This window comes from Ursus arctos, unplaced genomic scaffold, assembly GCF_023065955.2.
Source record: "Ursus arctos isolate Adak ecotype North America unplaced genomic scaffold, UrsArc2.0 scaffold_14, whole genome shotgun sequence".
Classification (NCBI taxonomy): Eukaryota; Metazoa; Chordata; class Mammalia; order Carnivora; family Ursidae; genus Ursus; species Ursus arctos.
In genome coordinates, this window is record NW_026622808.1 from 64,989,953 (window position 1) to 65,009,422 (window position 19,470).

The 19,470-nt window shown below is 42.2% G+C and overlaps 1 protein-coding gene across 10 annotated transcripts in view; it reads left to right on the plus strand.

The window, feature by feature from the left end:
• ATG7 (autophagy related 7) overlaps positions 1–19,470 on the plus strand; it is a 233,706-nt gene that overhangs the window by 55,404 nt on the left and 158,832 nt on the right. For all 10 annotated transcript variants that reach the window (XM_048226710.2, XM_057311937.1, XM_044385070.3 and 7 more), the window contains 4 exons: positions 2,260–2,454; positions 3,913–4,116; positions 5,782–5,897; positions 10,988–11,063. In XM_048226710.2, coding sequence (XP_048082667.1) covers positions 2,260–2,454; positions 3,913–4,116; positions 5,782–5,897; positions 10,988–11,063 — 591 coding nt within the window. The remainder of the gene's footprint in view (positions 1–2,259; positions 2,455–3,912; positions 4,117–5,781; positions 5,898–10,987; positions 11,064–19,470) is intronic.

The following is a 19,470-nucleotide window of genomic DNA, read 5'->3' on the forward strand; positions in this document are numbered from 1 at the left end:
GAAAATGTATATACTCTAAAACACAGAAGAATGTCCATAACAGCTTTATTTATAATAGCCAAAATTTAGAAATAACCCAAATAGCTGTCAATGAGACATCAATTAAACAATTCAAAGTGTTTTCATAGAGCAAAAAGGAACACACTCTTGATACTTAACGATATGGGTGGACCTCAAAAGCATTATGCTGGGCGAAAGAAGCCAAACACCAACAGGTATATACTCTGGGGTACCATTTATATGAGGTTCTAGAATAGGCAAAACTAATCAAGGGTTTTAAAAAGTGGTTGCAACAGTGCTTGTCCCGGTGGGGGTGGGGAGTAGTGAGGACTGACGGGAAAGGGGCACACAATCATGTTATGGGGTAATGGAAATGTGTGATGTCTTGATAGGGGTATGCAACACACCCAACTGTACACTTGAAATCTGTGTATTACACTTTCTGTAAACTATCCTTCACCCCGCCTATACATTTGAATCATCTGGGAAGTTTTAGAAAATATTGATGGTGGGGCCCACTCTCAGAAATTCGAATTTAAATAGTCTGGGGAAAAGCCTAGGCATTAGGAATTTTAAAACCTTTCTAGGTGGTTCTATGTGCAGCCAAGGTTGAAAACTACTGGGTTGAAACTTGCTGAATTCTGGCCTTAGGCATGTGAATCTAAATGGTGGGCCGAGAGCCAGTCCTAGGCAGGCTTACTGGCTGAAATTTAGCAAGCAGAGAACCATTTAGGTCAGTGAAGTAGGTATAGATCTGTATTATTGAAAAGGTCAGAACTGGTGTTGAGTAATTATACATTAATCTTGATGTCATTAATATAGCTAAATAATACCTTTTTTGGATCAAGCTACCACCGTTTAAAATATTTTGCCAATTGTAGTAAGACAGTAAGATATTGACATTACTGTGGTCTTTTCTTGTTTACAGTATTTGGTACACGTTAGATGCATAATACTTAATGACTGAATTAATGAGGTCCAGATAGTTGTCTCTATAGTGTTCTCATTGTTAAAATGGACTTGTTTTGAACCCTCTTTCTGAAGTCCTTTCTGTCTGGTGTCTTTTCCTGCTTTGCCTGCAACTTTTTTTCATTCTTTTAAATATCATTGCTTTTGCTACTATTGTCCCTTTCTTGAACCCCAGACATTAGGTTTAAAGTTTAAGATAAGGAGGAAATAGCTACAACCCACAAAATAGATTTTTCCTTTGTAAAAGGACCTACTTAGTCTGGTTTCCACCCCCCCCCCCCGGCTGTTTTTCCAGTAGGTGACAGGGTTTGGCAAATGAATGAAAAAACTAATGTTTTCACACTCCTTGCTGTGGTCAGCACTATGCAGGGGATTAAGGCTGCAGTTTGTGATTCTAGAACACTTTCTTTTCTCTGGACAGTTAATGTCCCTGGCTTCATTGATGCCCATATGTGACTCACTGTTAATCGGCCAAGACATTGTGGGGCCTGCAGGGGACCAGTGGTAAATTATAGAGCTATTCCAAAGCCCCTATGAAAACTCCTGAGGCCCCACACTTTAAGAGAATCTGGGCCACCCAACAACTTCTTTGGACAGGGAATGAAGCTTGACTTGAGTACCATACTCTGCTCACCCCCCACCTGTCCCCTCAAAACAAATATCTACACACTCCTAAGTAGATTTTCTGGTTGTAAGTTAGCAAGTAGAGTTTTTTGGTTTAGAGAGCTTTTTTTAAAGTGTGTATACCTCTAAGGTTAAGACAAGACTAGCAGTCATTCTAATTTTATGTGAGTTTATTAAATCAAATATTCTTGTTATAATATCTTATTTGGAGATGTTATATACTAATGAAATGGGGGGGGCAATTTGGGAATAAGTAGGGAGAGACAACTGAACAGAGAGGACTTGAGCAGGCACAGGGCACTTTGATAGAGGTTCCTGGCCTCAGATTATAGGAAAAACCAAAGGTACGGTTTTCTGTAGTGTCCTCCTTGCCTCAGATGGGAAGTACTCACCTCCTTCTTTGGAACTACGATCCATATGTCTCTGCTTGCTGCTTTATCCAGGCTCAGGGACCCAGGGATGACAGGACAAGATAATCTAGGATGTAGAGGTGAAGAAGGTGCAGGGCACAAGGTAGCAAAAGGGACAAGCAGCAAAATCATGCACAGAGAAATTTGTGGTTGCAGGTGACCACACATGCATGCTTGTAGCTATGGGGAGACATGGGCTCTACGATATCATCTATACGTTTGCTTCAGACATTTCTGTATCTGGGTGTTTCCCCAGAATGCCAGAGGGTTCAACATGAGCATCCCGATGCCTGGACACCCAGTGAACTTCTCCAGCATCACCCTGGAGCAAGCCCGCAGGGATGTGGAGCAACTGGAGCAGCTCATTGAAAGCCATGATGTCGTTTTCCTGTTGATGGACACCAGGGAGAGCCGGTGGCTCCCTGCTGTCATTGCCGCAAGCAAAAGAAAGGTAGAGTGTGTAGATCCTGGGGCTCTCGTGTCTGGTTGTGACTCGATGTGCCATCACCCTGGAGGGAGATCTGCCTTCCCTCCAGAAAAGAGATGTGCTGTGTGTGACCTAGTGATATGGTGCCAAAAGGCTTCCACTGGCAGGTGCTGTCTTTGCCTCACACACCACCATCTAGTATAATAGGTATCTTCTATTTAATTTTCACAGCAACCGTTTGAGGTCCTCTAGAAGGAGTATTCTACTTACATTAAAACATAAGCTCCAAAAGGACAAAGACTGTCTCATTCACTACTGTTTGGTCAGTGTCAAGGGCTGACAATATCAAATGGTTAAATAAATCATGGTACATAAATGTGATGGAATACTATGCAGCTGTGCACAATTATGTTCTCAAAAACTAACAAGATGGAAAATGTCACATTATGTTAAATAAGCAAGATATGATATTGTATATATTTAATATGAATTGTTTATACCTGTAAACATATAAACATATCTATTTGGCGAGGGTGTTGGGGGAGGCAAGAAGAAGGGAGAAAGAGAGGGGAAGGAAAGAGAGAGAAAGGGAGAAAACAACAGGAAGAAATATCCAAAACTATTAGTAGTGTTTGAGCCATGAGATTGTGAGTGATTTTTTGTTTTCTTTTCTGGCGACCTTTTCTCCCCCCAACTTTCTGTATAACCAGAAATTTAGGAGAGTAAGTTAAATTACAACTAAGAGAAGTTCTAGTATGAATGAGAAAAAAAAGTGTCCTTAAAAAGTCTGTATGAAGGTTGATTGTATAGTGTGTGAATTATATCTCAGTGAAGCTATTTAAAAAAAAAAAAAAGCGTGTTGGGGCACCTGGGTGGTTTAGTCGGTTAAGCCTTCCGCTCAGGTCATGATCTCAGGGTCCTAGGATCGAGCTGGAGTCAGGCTCCCTGCCCAGTGGGGAGCCTGCTTCTCCCTCTCTCTCTCTCTCTCTCTCTCTCTGCCTCTCCCCCAACCAGTGTGTTCTCTCTCTCCCTCTTTCTCTCTGCTCTCTCAAATAGATAAAATCTTTTTAAAAAAATGTGTGTAGGCATGTTGGATGATAGCATAATGGTGGGAAGATGAGACTGAGAACTCTCAAGGCTTGGTTTTATACATTTACCTCTTACCAGCTAAGTGACCTTGGGCAAGTTATAGAAGTAACTACTCTGACTTTCATTATCCTCATCTGTAAATAGGAAATGTGTGCTGGGAGTTTTAAATGAAACCAAATGAGATTATTAATGTTAATCACTGGTCAAGTGTTTTGCACTTAATAAATCCTCAATATTGGGTAGCTTTTACTAACACTGGCTTCTAGGGTCTAATTACATTCATATGCAAATACTTATAAAATAAATTTTAAAAGTTGACCAAATATGAAATTAGCCATGGCTTAAAATGTAAGTATCTCTTAACTCTAGACTTTTATTCCTTGAAACCCACAGCTAGTCATCAATGCTGCCTTGGGATTTGACACGTTTGTTGTCATGAGACATGGCTTGAAGAAACCTAAGCAACAGGGAGCTGGGGACTTGTGTTCTGGTCACGTTGTGGCACCTGCTGACCTCCTAGGCTCATCGCTTTTTGCCAACATCCCTGGCTATAAACTTGGCTGCTATTTCTGCAATGATGTGGTGGCCCCAGGAGATGTAAGTGAATTTCTTTGTACTTCCAAATATTTCCTACAACTGTCTTGCCCACTGGGGCAAAGAGACCCAACTCTTTCTTTTGTGACTATTTAACTATTGTCTTTTAACAAAGAGAAGAATTCTCCAATTTGGGGGTGACATTATCTCACCACGAGCCTTGATTGGCGTCATCAACTGTGTAGCTGTTCCTTTTCACACAGCACAAACACAGTGACCAACCATTTTTGTGGAAAACTGCAGGATAGACTGGTCCCCTCAGCACTGTCTCCTGTGCATGTATCATTGAAGAGAACATCAAGTGAGGGGTCTGAAGACCTGGCTTCCAATCCAGGCTTGGACACTGCCTTGTTGGGTAATTCCAAATAATGCTCGGAGGCCGCCTGTGCTTCTGCAGAATGGGGCTGGGTCCCATAATGTTGTCAGGTTTAGCAAGTGAAAATACAGGATTCCCAGTTAACTGAATTTCAGGTAAATAATATTTTAGTATGAATTTGTCCCATGCAGTATTCAAGACCTGCTCATATTAAAATAATATTCGTTGGCTATCTGAAGTTCAAATTCATTTGGGTATCTCATATTTTATCTGCTAACCCCAGCAGAAGAGGAGAGAATAACCTGACTACTCACAGTGCAAGGTGGGTCAAATGTGAAAGGGCTCTGAACAGCAAGCAGTACACTGTTCAAATGTAAAATTCTATGGTGTTAATGCCACCACACAAGGCACGGTGTGTAGGAATGGTCTTTTATCAGAACAGATAATCATTTCCAGTGAAACAAAGCATAGGTGTTTCTGTACCCTTTCCTTCATTTTCCCCTTCTTTAAAAATTTGTTCCTCAATAACTCCTACCTCTTTTGGATGGCTGGCTTGCACGGCCTCCTCATATAAAGAAAAAAAGATAAATATTCTCCGTGTGAAGAAGAATGACTTGACGATCCTCATCAGTGGTGTTATAACATACAGCTGGTCCCATTATTGCATCGTTACCAACAAGTAGGATTAAGGGTCAATTGCAGTAAAGTTGTATCTGTTCATAAGGTGAAAATTTCAGTGTCAAAATTATCCGTAGCAACCTCTTAATTTGCCTAAAGTTGGAAGATTAGAATTTCTTTGGTTGCACTAATGAAGGCTTGTGTTTGGAGCCATGTTGTAGCAAAAATACTTGTATTTCAGCCCAGGGATCACTCTCAGCGTGGCATGATGTCCACACTGTGGGAAGCACACAGGAGGAGTGCAGGAAAGGCAGATTATTGCCCCACCTCACAGGCAGTCCCACAGTTAGAATGGCAGGGCAGAATCATTGGCACTATTCAAATGATTATTCCTCTCTGTCCCTCAGCTACTAAGCACAGTGGGGTTGATTTGAGTCCATTAAAAGCATGTGATGCAACTCCATATATGGGGCAATTAGGCCCCTAATCTTTAATTTGTTCACAACTGTTACTCCTTTTTATCAAATTACCTCATTTAGTTACCAAAGTTGTATATTTTGTTTTTCTTGGTACTTGCAAGAAGTGGTATTATTTGAGGCTGAATGTTCTTTGGCCACAGTGAACGAGCATCTGGTTATGTTATATAGCTTTAACATGGAGGTGGTTCATGCTTCAGACGGCACAACTGAGTGGACTAGAGCTTTGAGCACACATCAGTGATTGTTTTCCTCTAGTCAACCAGAGACCGGACCTTGGACCAGCAGTGCACTGTGAGCCGCCCAGGACTGGCTATGATTGCAGGAGCCCTGGCCGTGGAATTGATGGTTTCTGTTTTACAGCATCCAGAAGGGTGAGTTTACTGTTTAGAGATGGTCAATTAAACAAAGAAAGCTTTTTTGTCTCCCTTGGCCTTTTCTCAGCCTGGCTCTTCTGAGAATTCTATTGCTCTTTCTGTCTTCAAAAAAACAAGGCCGAGGGGCGCCTGGGTGGCACAGCGGTTAAGCGCCTGCCTTCAGCTCAGGGCGTGATCCTGGCGTTATGGGATCGAGCCCCATATCAGGCTCTTCCGCTATGAGCCTGCTTCTTCCTCTCCCACTCCCCCTGCTTGTGTTCCCTCTCTCGCTGGCTGTCTCTATCTCTGTCGAATAAATAAATAAATAAATAAATCTTTAAAAAAAAAAAAAAAAAAAAAAACAAGGCCGAAAAACCCAGTCTGATTCTTTGGCTGCAGGGGGAACTTGTCACATGATCTTCAGGGCTACAACTCTGCATCCTTCTGGAATTGAACTCTCCTGGAGTTATTTGGTAACTGATGATAAGGAAGAAGAAACATTTGGTGAGAGCCTTAGGGACCTTCGTGCTTTTATTCTGTTAGGAGGTTTTGATCCCCTTAGTCCTGAACATTTATAAGGCAATACCTGAATCACATATGATAGAAATTGCATTGGTCTGTATGTAACATCTTCAGTGACTTGGCCAAATAGGACTTTATTTTGCTTATGCGGCAAGAAGCCTAGAGGCAGGCAGTCCAGAGTTGATATAAAAGCCTTGTTATGCCATCAGGGACTCAAGTTCCTTCTTATCATTCACTCAGATACCCTTAGCTTTTTTCCTTATGCTGGCCACCTTGTGGTCACAAGATGACTACTCCACCTCCAGTATTGCTTCTGTGTTGAAGTTAAGAATACATGTCAGCTCAGTTGAGGCTGCTCCCTTTTAAAGAGCTTTCTTGGAATACTCACCCATTGATTCTAACTCCTGTATCACATGGCCACCCTTTGCTGCAAGGAGGACCGGCAAATATGGTTGTTTTATCTGGGCACATTACCTCCCTGAATAAAGTTGTGATAAGATAGATGTGGAGAATGGATGTTGGGTAGGTGAGTAGCAGTGTCTGCACACTCATTTTTTTAAATTATGTATATATTTTATTTTATTTATTTTTTAAAGGTTTTATTTATTTATTCAACAGAGAGCCAGCAAGAGAGGGAACACAGGCAGGGGGAGTGGGAGAGGAAGAAGCAGGCTCTCAGCAGAGGAGCCTGTTGTGGGGCTCAATCCCAGGACTCTGGGATCACGCCCTGAGCCAAAGGCAGATGCTTAACGACTGAGCCACCCAGGCGCCCCTAAATTATGTATATATTTTAAACCCCAGAAGAGATTGTTATATAGTGGTATTCATTATGTTTGGTTGACATTTTCCTTTTTTGTTATTTTCCGTTTCCTTCTGTATCTTTGAGCTTCCAGCCAAGGCTATTATCCTTCTGCCAGAAGAATGCCCTTTATTATTTCCTTTAGGAATGCTCATGACAAGATACTTCAGTTTTTGTTTGTCTGAAAATGACTTTATCTTCATATTTGAAAGATAATTTTGCTGGGTATAGAACTGAAGATTGGTGGTAATTTTCATTTAGCACATTGAGAGTATAATCCTGTTGTCTCTGGTTGCTTTTGTTGTTGTTGAGGAGTTGAGTGTTTATCTCACTTCTCTTCCCTGATACAGTTTGTTTTTCTTCCTTTTTCCCTGCCCTTAGTTGCTTCTAAGGTTTTCTCATCGTCCTTGGTTTTCAGAAGTTGGACTATGATACACCTACTTCTGTATTTATTCTGGTTGTGTTCTCTAGTGCTTCTCAAATCCATGGCTTGATGCTTTTCATCTGTTGTGTAAAATTGTCAGCCATTATCTCTTAAAATATGGCTTCTTCCCCTTTCTGTCTTCTTTGCTTTTGAGTCGTCAGAATCAACCTACACCCTTTTCTGTATTTTCCAGTATTTTGTCTTTCTTTGCTTCAGTCTGCCAATTTGTTTTGGCTTATCTTCCAGTTTGCTAATTCTTTCTTCTTCTGTGTCTAATATGTGTTAAAGCATCTATTGAGTTTTTAATTTATGTTTCAGTTATAAAAGTTCCTTTTGATCTTATTTTTTACATTTCCTAATCTCAGCTGAAATTGTGATTTTGTTCTTTTTAATTCCTTGAAAACCTTTAATTATGTTTTTCTTTTAAGTCTTATATCTCCGTTATCTGGATCTCCTGTGATTCTGTTCCTCTCGTCTATTGGTTTATTTTTTGTTTGTTTGTTTGTTTTTTGGGCTTTTGGTTATGTATTGTCTCCTCCAATACCTGGTATTTTTTCTTTTTTTTAGATAAAACCTTTTGATTATGGAAAATTCAACATATATGAAAGAAAAAACATATGTAAAATAATAAACCCCGTTGTATAGACCACCCAGCTTCAACAGTTACCAACATATGGGCCATCATCATTTATCTATATAGCTATCCACATTTTTTCTCTTCCCACTGGTTTATTTTAAAGCAAATCCAAGACGTAGCAGGTCATTCATATAAAAATGTATCTTTTTAGTATGTATCTCTGCTACTTTACATATAAAAATAAATTAAAAGTAATTCCTTCATATTACCTCATATCTAGTTTTTAAATTTCCCCAATTTCTCAAATCTGTTTGGTTATTATTTTTTTTTTTTTTTTAAAGATTTTATTTATTTATTTGACAGAGATAGAGACAGCCAGTGAGAGAGGGAACACAAGCAGGGGGAGTGGGAGAGGAAGAAGCAGGCTCATAGCAGAGGAGCCTGATGTGGGGCTCGATCCCATAACGCCGGGATCACGCCCTGAGCCGAAGGCAGACGCTTAACCGCTGTGCCACCCAGGCGCCCCATGTTTGGTTATTATTATTATTATTTTTTTGCTTGGTTTTTTTTGACTGACTACTGGACATTATATTATATATGAAAAATTGCAGAGATGATGTGATTTATATTTCCTTCTGGCAAACTGCTAGGTGTATAGATTAGCAGTCCTAGAATACTTAAGTCCAATTAGGGCTTGTCTATTTCTGATTCACTCTTAGTCCTAGGATGCAACCCCCATTGGCCCCAACCCAAAGCTTGGGATATTTTTCATGATTCCTCCTTATTGGCAGACCTCAAGCTGTAGTTTTTCCTTCCAGTCCATTTGTCTGTCCATATAACTGTTCAGCTTCTGATCCTATAGCCACTGCTTTTGGAGGTTGGCAATCACTTTATGACACAAAGTTCCCCTTGCAAATGCCTTGTTGACCTCTATGGGCTTCTCTTCTTTCACAGATCTTGGCTCTGCAATTCTTCCCTACTTTGGTATCTGTCATGCTTTCAAACAAAGGTTTTAATACTGTATCCAGCTTTGTTTGTTTTCAGTGGAGGCTTGGTCATGACTACCTAGCCTACCAATGCCATTCCAATTAAAAAAATTTTTTTAATTTATTAAGTACTCATAGTATACTAGCTTGCATGTGAAAATAGAAAAATGAGCAAGCTGCTATGTTTTGTTTCAACTTGACCTTGGCTTTAAGTAGTCTAAATGTTTACCATACTGTGTATGTGTTACATTAAAGATACAAAGGTTAGCACAGTTGTAATCTGGACACCCTATCTGCTCCAAGCAAGAAGTCTTACTTAATGACCTATAAACAATAGAATGAATTCATCTTGTAATAAATAGAAGTGAGATAAAATTAAATTAATTTCAAGAATAGAGCCAGTAATTTTAAGAAAGAAAGAAGGAAAGAAGAAAAAGACATGAGAAGGGGGTAGGGGAAAGAAAAGGAAACGAAACAAGGAAAAAAGTAAAAGAAAAATGGTTAAAGTTTTAAGATTTTCTCTCCATATCTGCCCAAGGCTCTGCTGCCAAGTGTCAGCTAGCGGAGGCAGACTGAAGTCATGTGGGTATTTACACCTATCTGACAAATACACTGTAATTTATTTTATCTGTCAGACACTTAATATATAGTGCTTACCTTGTGGTAGGCACTGTTCTAATCACTTTGCAAGAGTAACTCACTTAATCCTCATAGCAAACCTATCAGAAAACCTACCTGTCCCATGTTTGAGGGGCAAATTGAGTCATAGGGAGGATGAGTTGCTGGAATTCACACAGTTGGTAAGTGGTAAAGCTGGGCTTTCGCTCGAGACAGTGTTGCTCCAAACTCTGTTTTTAATCATCCCGCTATGCTGTTTGTAACACAGGCAGGAGAGAATTGAATTTTTGAAAGACTTATTTTTCTAATTCTCAGAAATTAACATTGAATGTTCTATTTTATGACTCAAGAATTTTTCTACATAGTTGGAAAGATGACCTCTGTACAACGTTGGTAGCATACATAGCTGGTCTAGTTGTAACACAGTTAAATGAAAAGAAGCAGCATTTTTTTTTTTTTACACTTCCTCTCATCTCTGTCATCCCCCTGGGCTACCTCTGCCTTCTAAGTGTAGTGTGGCCTCTTGGAGAGCAGATTCTGCCATTCCTTGACACTGGCCCCTCTGTCTGCGTTGTTCGCCCTGGTTGTAGGCTGAAGCCACATCCTGTGTCGCATGTCTTCTGTGCCATAAGGGAACATCACAGGAAGGAGTGCATCCATTCTCCTGACCAATTAATTCCTCGCTGTTCTATCTTCTTCCTCCATTTTTTTAGCACTCTTGTCACCTCAAGAAGTTAAGGGTGGAAAGTTTTCCACTTCAAAATTTCAGTGCAAAAACGTGCCCATGTTTTTTAACAAGACTATCTCAGAGTAAGGGAGTTAACATTAATCCGCTTATCATGTGCCAAACATTGCGCTTGGCAGTTTAACCTTTCCCTAACTTATGCCTCATAATGGTCTTATTCCTGTTTTATAGTTAATGGACCCAGAGCACAGAGAAGTTAAGCAACTTGCCTGTGGTCATACGCTCTGACCTTTCTGACCCCAAAACTCAGGCATTTTTTGTGTGTGCTCTTCCGCTTTTCCTTCCATGGAAATTAGGTTTTCGCTAGCTCGTGCTCTTGCAGGGGGCATTTTCGATTATCCTTATAAATCTCACATGGCCCCCCTCCTGATCATCCTCACAGATGTTAAACATAAACTTTTATTAAACAAGCACTTCTAATTGTTTTCTTTTTTCAGGGGCTACGCCATTGCCAGCAGCAGTGATGACCGTATGAACGAGCCGCCAACCTCTCTCGGGCTTGTGCCTCACCAGGTTGGTGATTTGGAAATGAAGTCATAATTCTGGACCTGGTCCCAGTGGTGCAGGGGGAACATATTTGGGGTCACTTCACCATACCATCGGCTCAGCCCGCCATTTTCCACCCTTCTTATCCTCCAGCTGCCTTGAGTTTCAGTAGGAGTGCTTTAAGACTACCTGGCAAGTATCCCATTCTGCGGGGATGGTGATGAGAAATCATGAACAAACCGATCACCCAGAGTCTTGGATGCATTTAGCATGTTGACTAGAGGTCTCGTAATGGAGAAGCAGCAGCAAGAACATACTCTGGAATTGGTCAGATGACAGTTTAAATCCTAGCCCTGCAGTTAATTAAGATGGCCTTCCTTGGCCAAATCCCTAAACTTGTCTGAGCCCTTGTTTTCCCTTCTATAAAATGGAGACAGTAATACCGCCCTCGTGTGGTAGTTGCAGAGATCAGAGATGATGGGTGCAAAGGGCTCAGCAGTGGTGCCTGGCGTGTCATAGGCCCTCAGTGAAGGATGCTTGTTATTTTTGTTGCTGTTCTTTATTATTGACTCCCTAGCCACATAAAAAGCCTTATGGGCATGCATGGGAAAACCATTAGAAGTGTTAAAAAGTAGGGCTTCTTTTCAGAAAAAGAATCCGAAGTGTCATGAGGAAGATCCATCCCATAGAGAGGGAAAGAGAAAAAAAGTGCTGGAACGAAAATTTCAGATTTATGTTGCCTTGTCACTAGTTTTTGTAACTATGTTTTTAGAGGAATGAAGACGTTTTCCAGTCTTATTTTCTGGAAGTCATTTCTCTAGGTGCCATCTATGTATTTCAGTGTGTAAGAGGACGGCTGTCTCCACACGGGAAGTGGTGACAGTGCCCGACAGCCCTGTTGTGGTTTGTGAGGACAGGCTCACAGCTGAGGGCAAGAGCAGGGTGGCCCACTCAGCCCACATTGGTCTCCCCTTACCTCCCTACCTTCTGCCTCCTGTCTTCTAGGATAGCCCTATCGTTTTCCAGTTGACGATTTGAATCAGAAGAGGGGAAATTATTTGTGCACGGTCACAGAGAGGTAGTGGATGAACCAAAACGTGCACCTCAACTTGGCACTCCTACTGGTGCTCTCTGTGAGGTGTTATGAGTGAAACTTCCCCGGCCTGCCCATTGGAAGTGTTGCCTTCCGGTCGCTACTCCAGCCCTCCTGCACTAAGTCGCCCATCAGGCACCTTGTGTTAGGTCACTTACCCTCCTGGAGCCTCAGTTTCCATATCAGTAAAAGCAGGTGCCTTACCTTGTGTCCAGGATTATGTCTGTGATGAGGCTTTGTAAACCATAAAACATAGTGCAAATGTGGCTTTTCTAGTCTGTCTCATACAGACTGTGTGCCACTATGTGGCATTTATTTGACATGAATGTGTTCATCTTTCTACAGAAACATTTCAGGCAGGACCCAACAGACACTGTAATAACCCTCCATCATAAGAAAGCTGTCCTCTAGAGCTGACCTCTGCTATTTACACCCCAATCTCATTCGAATCCCTACCCATTTCCCCTCTTCATACGTCTCTGTCCCTTTCCTCTGACCTTGAGATGTGCCCTCATCACCCTTACAGATTTCGTACTGAGAAGGGCCTTAATTAAATTTTCAGTCATGCCCCTGCACTTCTCTCCTTCTTTAAGTCCTTTATGTTAAATCATCGCAGCTGTAGTTTTCTTAGTGCTGAGGCCAGAGGGCAAAACAGTCTCTTTATAGAAGGGGTCCAGTGTCAAAATGCATGTGCCCATGTTTTTAAAGTACTATGGCAACTAATCCCTCTCAGTGTCATTTACCCCCATTGAGCCTTGCAATTGTTTGTCATTCACCAACTCTTCTAGTTCTTTCTCCTCGTTTTCAAATGTCTGAAGGATTATTTTGGTTGTTGGCCATCTCTTCATTTGGTCTTTTCAAAGGCTGAAGAATAACCCAGCCATATATGGGAAAAGCCCAGTGCTTGTGTGTGATTAGTTGCTTACATTATTTCAAGTTTCAAGCCTTTATTTTTAGCTACTATCTAAAAAAGACAGTGGAGAAAGAACTTTAAAATTAATCAGGGTTGTGTGGTTCCTATTTATAGGCTTTAAATTTCTTCCTCTTCTTCTTCTTCTTTTTTAAGTGGAGTGAGTCCATTTATGCAACTGTGTTTTGATTAGGAGAACATCGTTTCCACAAAAACACTGGGCTGTGTTGCAATGCCCTGCTGCAGACTCAGCACTTCCCTCCTCCTCTTCCTGGCTCTCCAGATTTCCTCTTGGAGAGGAACTTGGTAAACCCCTTTGTGTGCCTTGCATACAGAGAACAACCCGTGAGTTCCCTGGGCTCATTTTTTTGTTGTTGTTGTTGTTGTCCTCGTCGTTGTTATTGTTGTTTTTCTGTTCCCCAAAGGAGAGCGTGTGTTAATTGGCCCCTGTGGAATGAGCTGGAGTAGAAAAGTGATAGCCCTTGGATAGGAATCGCAAGGCCCCCCACCAGCAGCTCATTGTGTAATCTGGAGAAAGTTGCTTAACTTAGCCTGTGGGCTCTGTGTCTCTGCTTTCCGTGTCAGACTAGGGAGGCCTGAGGATGACTTAGTTGATTTGCCTGTGGGACCCCAGGCAGAATTTAGCAGAATTTGGCCCATCCAGAGATTGGCCAAGTGCAGGAAAAGGCTTGATTAGGCCCTAATATTCATGATCGTCAGCCTGAAAAAAAGTGGACTGATTTTTGAAAACCATGAGAACACCATTTGAAGGTAAGAAACTAGGCTTATGGGTTTATTCTTTTTAAAAATGTCTGGCGCAGTGTACATGGATGGGATTCTGCAAGCAGCCAGCAATGAGCATAACCCCCTTTTTGTCTGGATAAAGTGCTTCAAATCCTACAAAGCATTGAGTATACAACTTGAATTATCACAAAATAAACACCACTCATTTTTTTAAAAAGATTCATTTATTTGTCAGAGAGAGTACAAGCAGGGGGAGCTGCAGGCAGAGGTAGAAGCAGACCCCCCACTGAGCAGGGAGCCTGATGTGGGGCTCAGTCCCAGGACCCTGGGATCATGACCTGAGCTGAAGGCAGACGCTTAACCGACTGAGCCACCCAGGCGTCCCAATAAACACCACTCGTGTACCCAGCACACAGATCAAAATAAAGTGTTATCAAGCATCCCCAAAGCCCCTTTCATGCTTCTTCCATCTATTATTGTGTCCTTCCGACACAGAAGCAAGCATCCCTTGACTCTCAACACTGTGGGAGACTTTTGTCTAATTTTGAACTTTCTGTAAATGAAATCATACAGTATAGTATACTCTTTGGAGTTTGGCTTTTGTAGAGAGAATTTTTTTCATTGTACATCTTAGCATAGTATTGTTCCTTCTGCTCTCCATCCAGTGGGATCTTACAAAAAAAAAAAGGTTGTCTTTTCCTGGCTGCTGGGGTGGGGGCTGAGTTCCATGAGGTCAGACCCTTTTCCTGGTTCTTTGGTGCGAGGCACAGCTCAAGAGTTAGGAAATATACAGGCCACTCCTGATATCTCCAGGAAGTTGGTTTGCAGGTTCCTGAGATATCCTGAATGTGACGGAAATTGGCAGCCTGCGGAGCTGCTGATCATTTGACTGGACCTCCCTCAGAAAATGAAAAACAAGGTGGCAATACAACAGTCCTCCAAACACCACGGTCATTAATATAGCAGTCAGCTTTTATCCCACTTGTGGACCAGGCAGTTCACATTTTTTGTCTTTGGGTGAATGTACTCTTGGCTCTGAAGTACTGATGAATAAAGTCCCTGAATGTGTATGCCCTTCCTAGGGGTTTGGACTTGCCAACCCCATGGTTCTCTTGGGCTCTTGAATTCTTTCTTTTAATTACTTTCAGAAAAGCAGAACAAAGGCGGAACTAGGGCAGGACCCTGGGAGAGACCTGGCCTGGGAAATCTCTGAGACAAGTTTGAGATAGAACTTGGGTCCCTAGCCATGGCTTGGGTTGCTAGTTATCTGGCCTGTCTGCACAGGCTATGCCCCCACAAATCCTCAGGCCTTTAGCTTTTAATAAGCTCTCTTTACTTTGCTCAGAAATGCTTATCGCAGTGTGCCTCTAGGGATATGATATGGATGGACCGACTGCTGAGGAAGGAGATTAAGAAGATAAGCAATAAAAGCCCGTTTCCTGAGATGTAGCCCAAGAAAGGGAGTCTCCTTCCCCCTCTCCGTATCAGATGCTATAGTTTGTGACCTGTCCATCCTCCCAGACCCCCTTTCATTCAACCATCCCTTCAGCAGATGATGCCCAAACACTGTGCCCAGCACCGTGATGTTCAGAGAAGTTCAGTAACTGGCACAATAAACCGTTCGTATTTATTTCCATTTGCTTTTGGAATCATATAAGTTGATGGATATACCCCAAGCCATTTGGATGTGGTGGAACCTCATTCCAGTGGGAGGCCCCTGAATAGAAGGAGGGATCTGGGTACAAGATCTGACAATGTCTATGCTTTCTGTTTGGGGCCTAGAAGAAGAGAGGGTGATAGGCCTTCCTTGGTGCATGACAAAGGGGATGAATTACACCTAGTGACAGAGTTCAAATGTGTCTTAGAGAGCATCTCTTGTCCCAGAAGACTTGGGCATAAGTTTATCAGTTCAAGCATGTTACTTGTGCCCCACGAGTTTTGCTCCCCTGGTGAGGCCGTCCTGTTTGAGAGGTCCCGTGTGGGAGGCAGCCTATAGGCTTTGTGATCATACAGATCCGATTAGAACCCTAGGTTTGCTTCTTAATTACATTTACATCCATTCATTCTTTAGCTCCTTTTACAAAAGATCTGAGGCAGCTCTTGTCACTTGTTACTGTGTGGCCTTAGGCAGGTTACCAATCCTCTCTGAATTTCATGTTTTTATACAAGTAAAATGGGGATGATTATATAATAAACTCTTGGAATTAACATACAGATTACATCACATTTACTAAGCACTAGCACAGTTCTGGGCACATAAGGGATACTAGTAAATGTTGGTTTTATCTTTCTCTTTCACTTTTAATTAAAATGGTAAAATGCGCTCTCCTAAAAAGGGAATTACAAAGAATCTTCATAAAACTCTGGAAGCAATGAGTGCATTGGGAAGGATTGTAAAGAATAGCTCCATTCTGCAGGATTTTTCTAAGAATGATGCTGGCTCATTTACAGCTCAGTTCTTCTGTCCCCCGGTGACTCCAGTCCAATAACGAGAGGTAGATCGTTGGTAGTCACTAACACCATTGTCTGAAACGAAGATGACTGTGCCGTGCCTAGGGTGTTGCAATTGCCCAACTCCCCATTTGGGCATTGATTTTGATTAAGACTCTTTTCAACATCCAAGAGTCATCTCTTGGAGTTTGGAGTTCATTTTTATTTATGCAAACTCCAAGCTCTGGAAATATTGCTAGGTCTGCCGGAAACCGGTGTGAAGTCAGTGCAGCAAGCTCAGTTGTGGCCACAATGTACCCGCTCAGCATGGCTGTTTGTCTGCGACCATCGGCTCTCCGCTTCCCATCAAGGCAAGGTGGGCTTAGAACTTAAGCTGATTTTACTCAGCTTTGATGTACACACCGCTGGCAGTAGCCCAGAAGGGAAGCAGCCCCTTTCTATTCCTGATCTATTTATTTTGTAGCCAAGTAAGCATAAATGACTGAAGATAATTTCATTCACCCAGGCCTTGATAGCCACCAGCTAGGTATTGAGTTTTTGTTTTTTTGCAGGACTTTGTGTTTGTTAGTTTAATTCCTGTGGCCTTCTTTTTCTTTCCTCCTTTCTTTTTGTCTCCCCTGTGCTCTGCGGCTCTCTTCCCCAGGCTTTTCAGTCAGAAGGAACAGAACTCAGATTCCTGGCTTTGCCACTGGGCGGTTGTAGAACCTTGGGCAAGCCACACTACTTCTCTGAGAAAGTCACAGGATGGTTGCGAGGGCAAATTGAGATAAATGTGTGAAAACACCCAAGAGCACAGGACACAGGGATGGCGCTTAACAGTGCTCTCCTCCCTCTCTTCCCATTTTCCACATAATTTTATTCTAAGACATGCCTTCCCACACAGCTTGCAAGGAGAGGAGGGAGCACCTGTTTATGCAGAAGGGAAAAAGGTGAGGGGTAAGCACTGTAGGGGAGGCATAGAAGAGGCGGAGAAGATGGGTGAGAAGGGTGCTTGTGAGTTTGAGGACCTGCAGGGCTGCAGATGTGCCTATAACACAGGGCTGGGAAAACACAGTGGAGGGGGTCAAGGGGGTGAAGGGGAGGCAGTCAGGATCGATAGGCCATTTGAAAGGCTTGGATCCTCACCCCAGGGGCAGCAGAAAGCCAGTGGAAAGTAATGAGCTGGATATAACATGGTAAGATTTGGCTGCTGTCTGGAGAATGGACTGGAGAAGATCTGAGCAGGTCTGGGTATAGACTTGGAGTTGACTGGCTTTAAGTGGAAGGTGGCCTAATCCAGGGGTTCCCACGTCTGGCTGTGCCATTTCAGAATCAAATTTCCCATCCCTCTTCCAGATCTACTCAGTGACAGCCTCCAGGGACATTAGGCATTTGAGAACTTCAGTCTGTTAAAAAAAAAAAAAAAAATGGCTTCTTTGTGGCATCCTATGGGACAAAGTACATTACTCGTCAGGTTAACACAGACCAAATCCTGCTCTTTGAACATGCCTTTGAGTTTTGTGCTCCCACCAACCCGAGTTCTGTTTCCAAAAGGACCCTTGACACCTTGTCCCCAGCCCACACCTCCAGCCCAAGCAGGTGTTCTTGCCTGTGAGCCTGTGGAGCTAATTAGGCAGGGCACAGGTGTGCCTAATAATTTGGGGCTGGGACCTCCCGCTGTCCTGCAGGGACAGCCAGGAGGGAGGCAAAAGAGAGTTTAAAGGCCCTGGTCTGAGGACTTTTGCATATCTCCTCCTGGTTTGTTTTACTTCTCTTGGTGAAGGGAACTTGTCCTTCTTACAAGGCCCTGTTAGCCAAAGGCAAATACCACCAGTGCCTCACTGGTGTTTGACAATGGGGATTTCAGCTCAGGCTGCTTTCGTCCTTGATGGGGCCTGGGGGCCATGAGAGCTGAAGGAGCCAAGAAACCATAGCTAATTTCTTCTAGGTTCTGTCATTCCCAGGTGGGCTTTTAAATATTTGGGGGTGGGGGGTAGCAAAGATACATTGTAGAGCTAGTTTGCGCATGAAATATTTTTTTTTTCTTAGGCAACACAGGAAACTGGATGCTGGAGGTTATTTTGAAGACGAGGGGGTTGGAGGCAATAGGGACTTAGACTTTTCATTTTGTGCCTTTCTGTACTATTTTGAAAATGTTAAGATTATAAACAGTTTTTAATTACCTCTTTTGAGGTATAATTTATATATGCTCATTTAAGTGTGCATTTTAATGAGTTTTGACAAGTGCATACACATATATAACCAGCACCCCAAGTGAAATGTAGAACATTCCCAGTGAACCCCAAAATTTCCTTTCTGCATTTTCCCAGGTAATGTCCCCACCCTCAGCCCCAGGCAACCACAGATCCGCTTCCATATGGGCCATTTAAATTTCTTCCTTATTATTTTCTGTATTAAGAGGAAAAAAACTTAATGTGAATTTAAAAAATAAAGAGTGTGGGAAGGAGGCAAGGTTTGGCCCCTCTAAGGAATCTTACAAGGCCCGGAGCTAGGTAGAGAGGCATGTGTGTTTGTAAAATCTGCAGTTTTCCCCCCTCAGTATTCAGAGGAGGCCATTTAAAAGGAAGTTAAATAATTAAATATTTTTTTAAAAATACGAAAATGGGAGTAAATATCCTGTTGTAGCATGGGTCATTGTTGTTTGCTCTTTTGTTCTCTGTCATGTGCTTATTGTTTTTATTTGTAGGTAGAGTTAGATTTTTAAAAGAACTGTTTAATGCCTACCCTCCTGTACAGAAAGATTGATAGTAAATACTAGTAATAGAATAAGACTACAGTAAACTGTGTGCAGTCCCAAAAGTTAGAGAATTACCCTGAGCAGTGTCAAGAGGCCTTACTTATTCCTGTGTGGATGGAGAAATGACTTTAATATCCTTTCATAAAGCCTTTTCATTTGAATGTTCTTTTAGATGTGGGCAAAATTAGGTAGGTGTGGTGGTGCTATTTTTAGAAAATGTGGAAAGAATGGGAGCTTTGCTAAAAGCTTCCATCTGTTTTCTGACCTCTTAACAGGTGATGTTGAGTGGTGTAGAGCAAACCACAGGAAGGTATAAATAAGGTTGGTAACTGAAAGCTCCTGTTTCATGTGCTTGCCTGATGAGAATCACCTGGGGCTCTTGTTAAACATACAGATTCTCAGGCCTTACTCCAGCCCTTTCAAGTCCAGTTCCAGGGGATTCTTCTTTCTGCTTAGACAAGTTTAGAAAGACACTGAGCATAGTGCTGCACATGCTTTG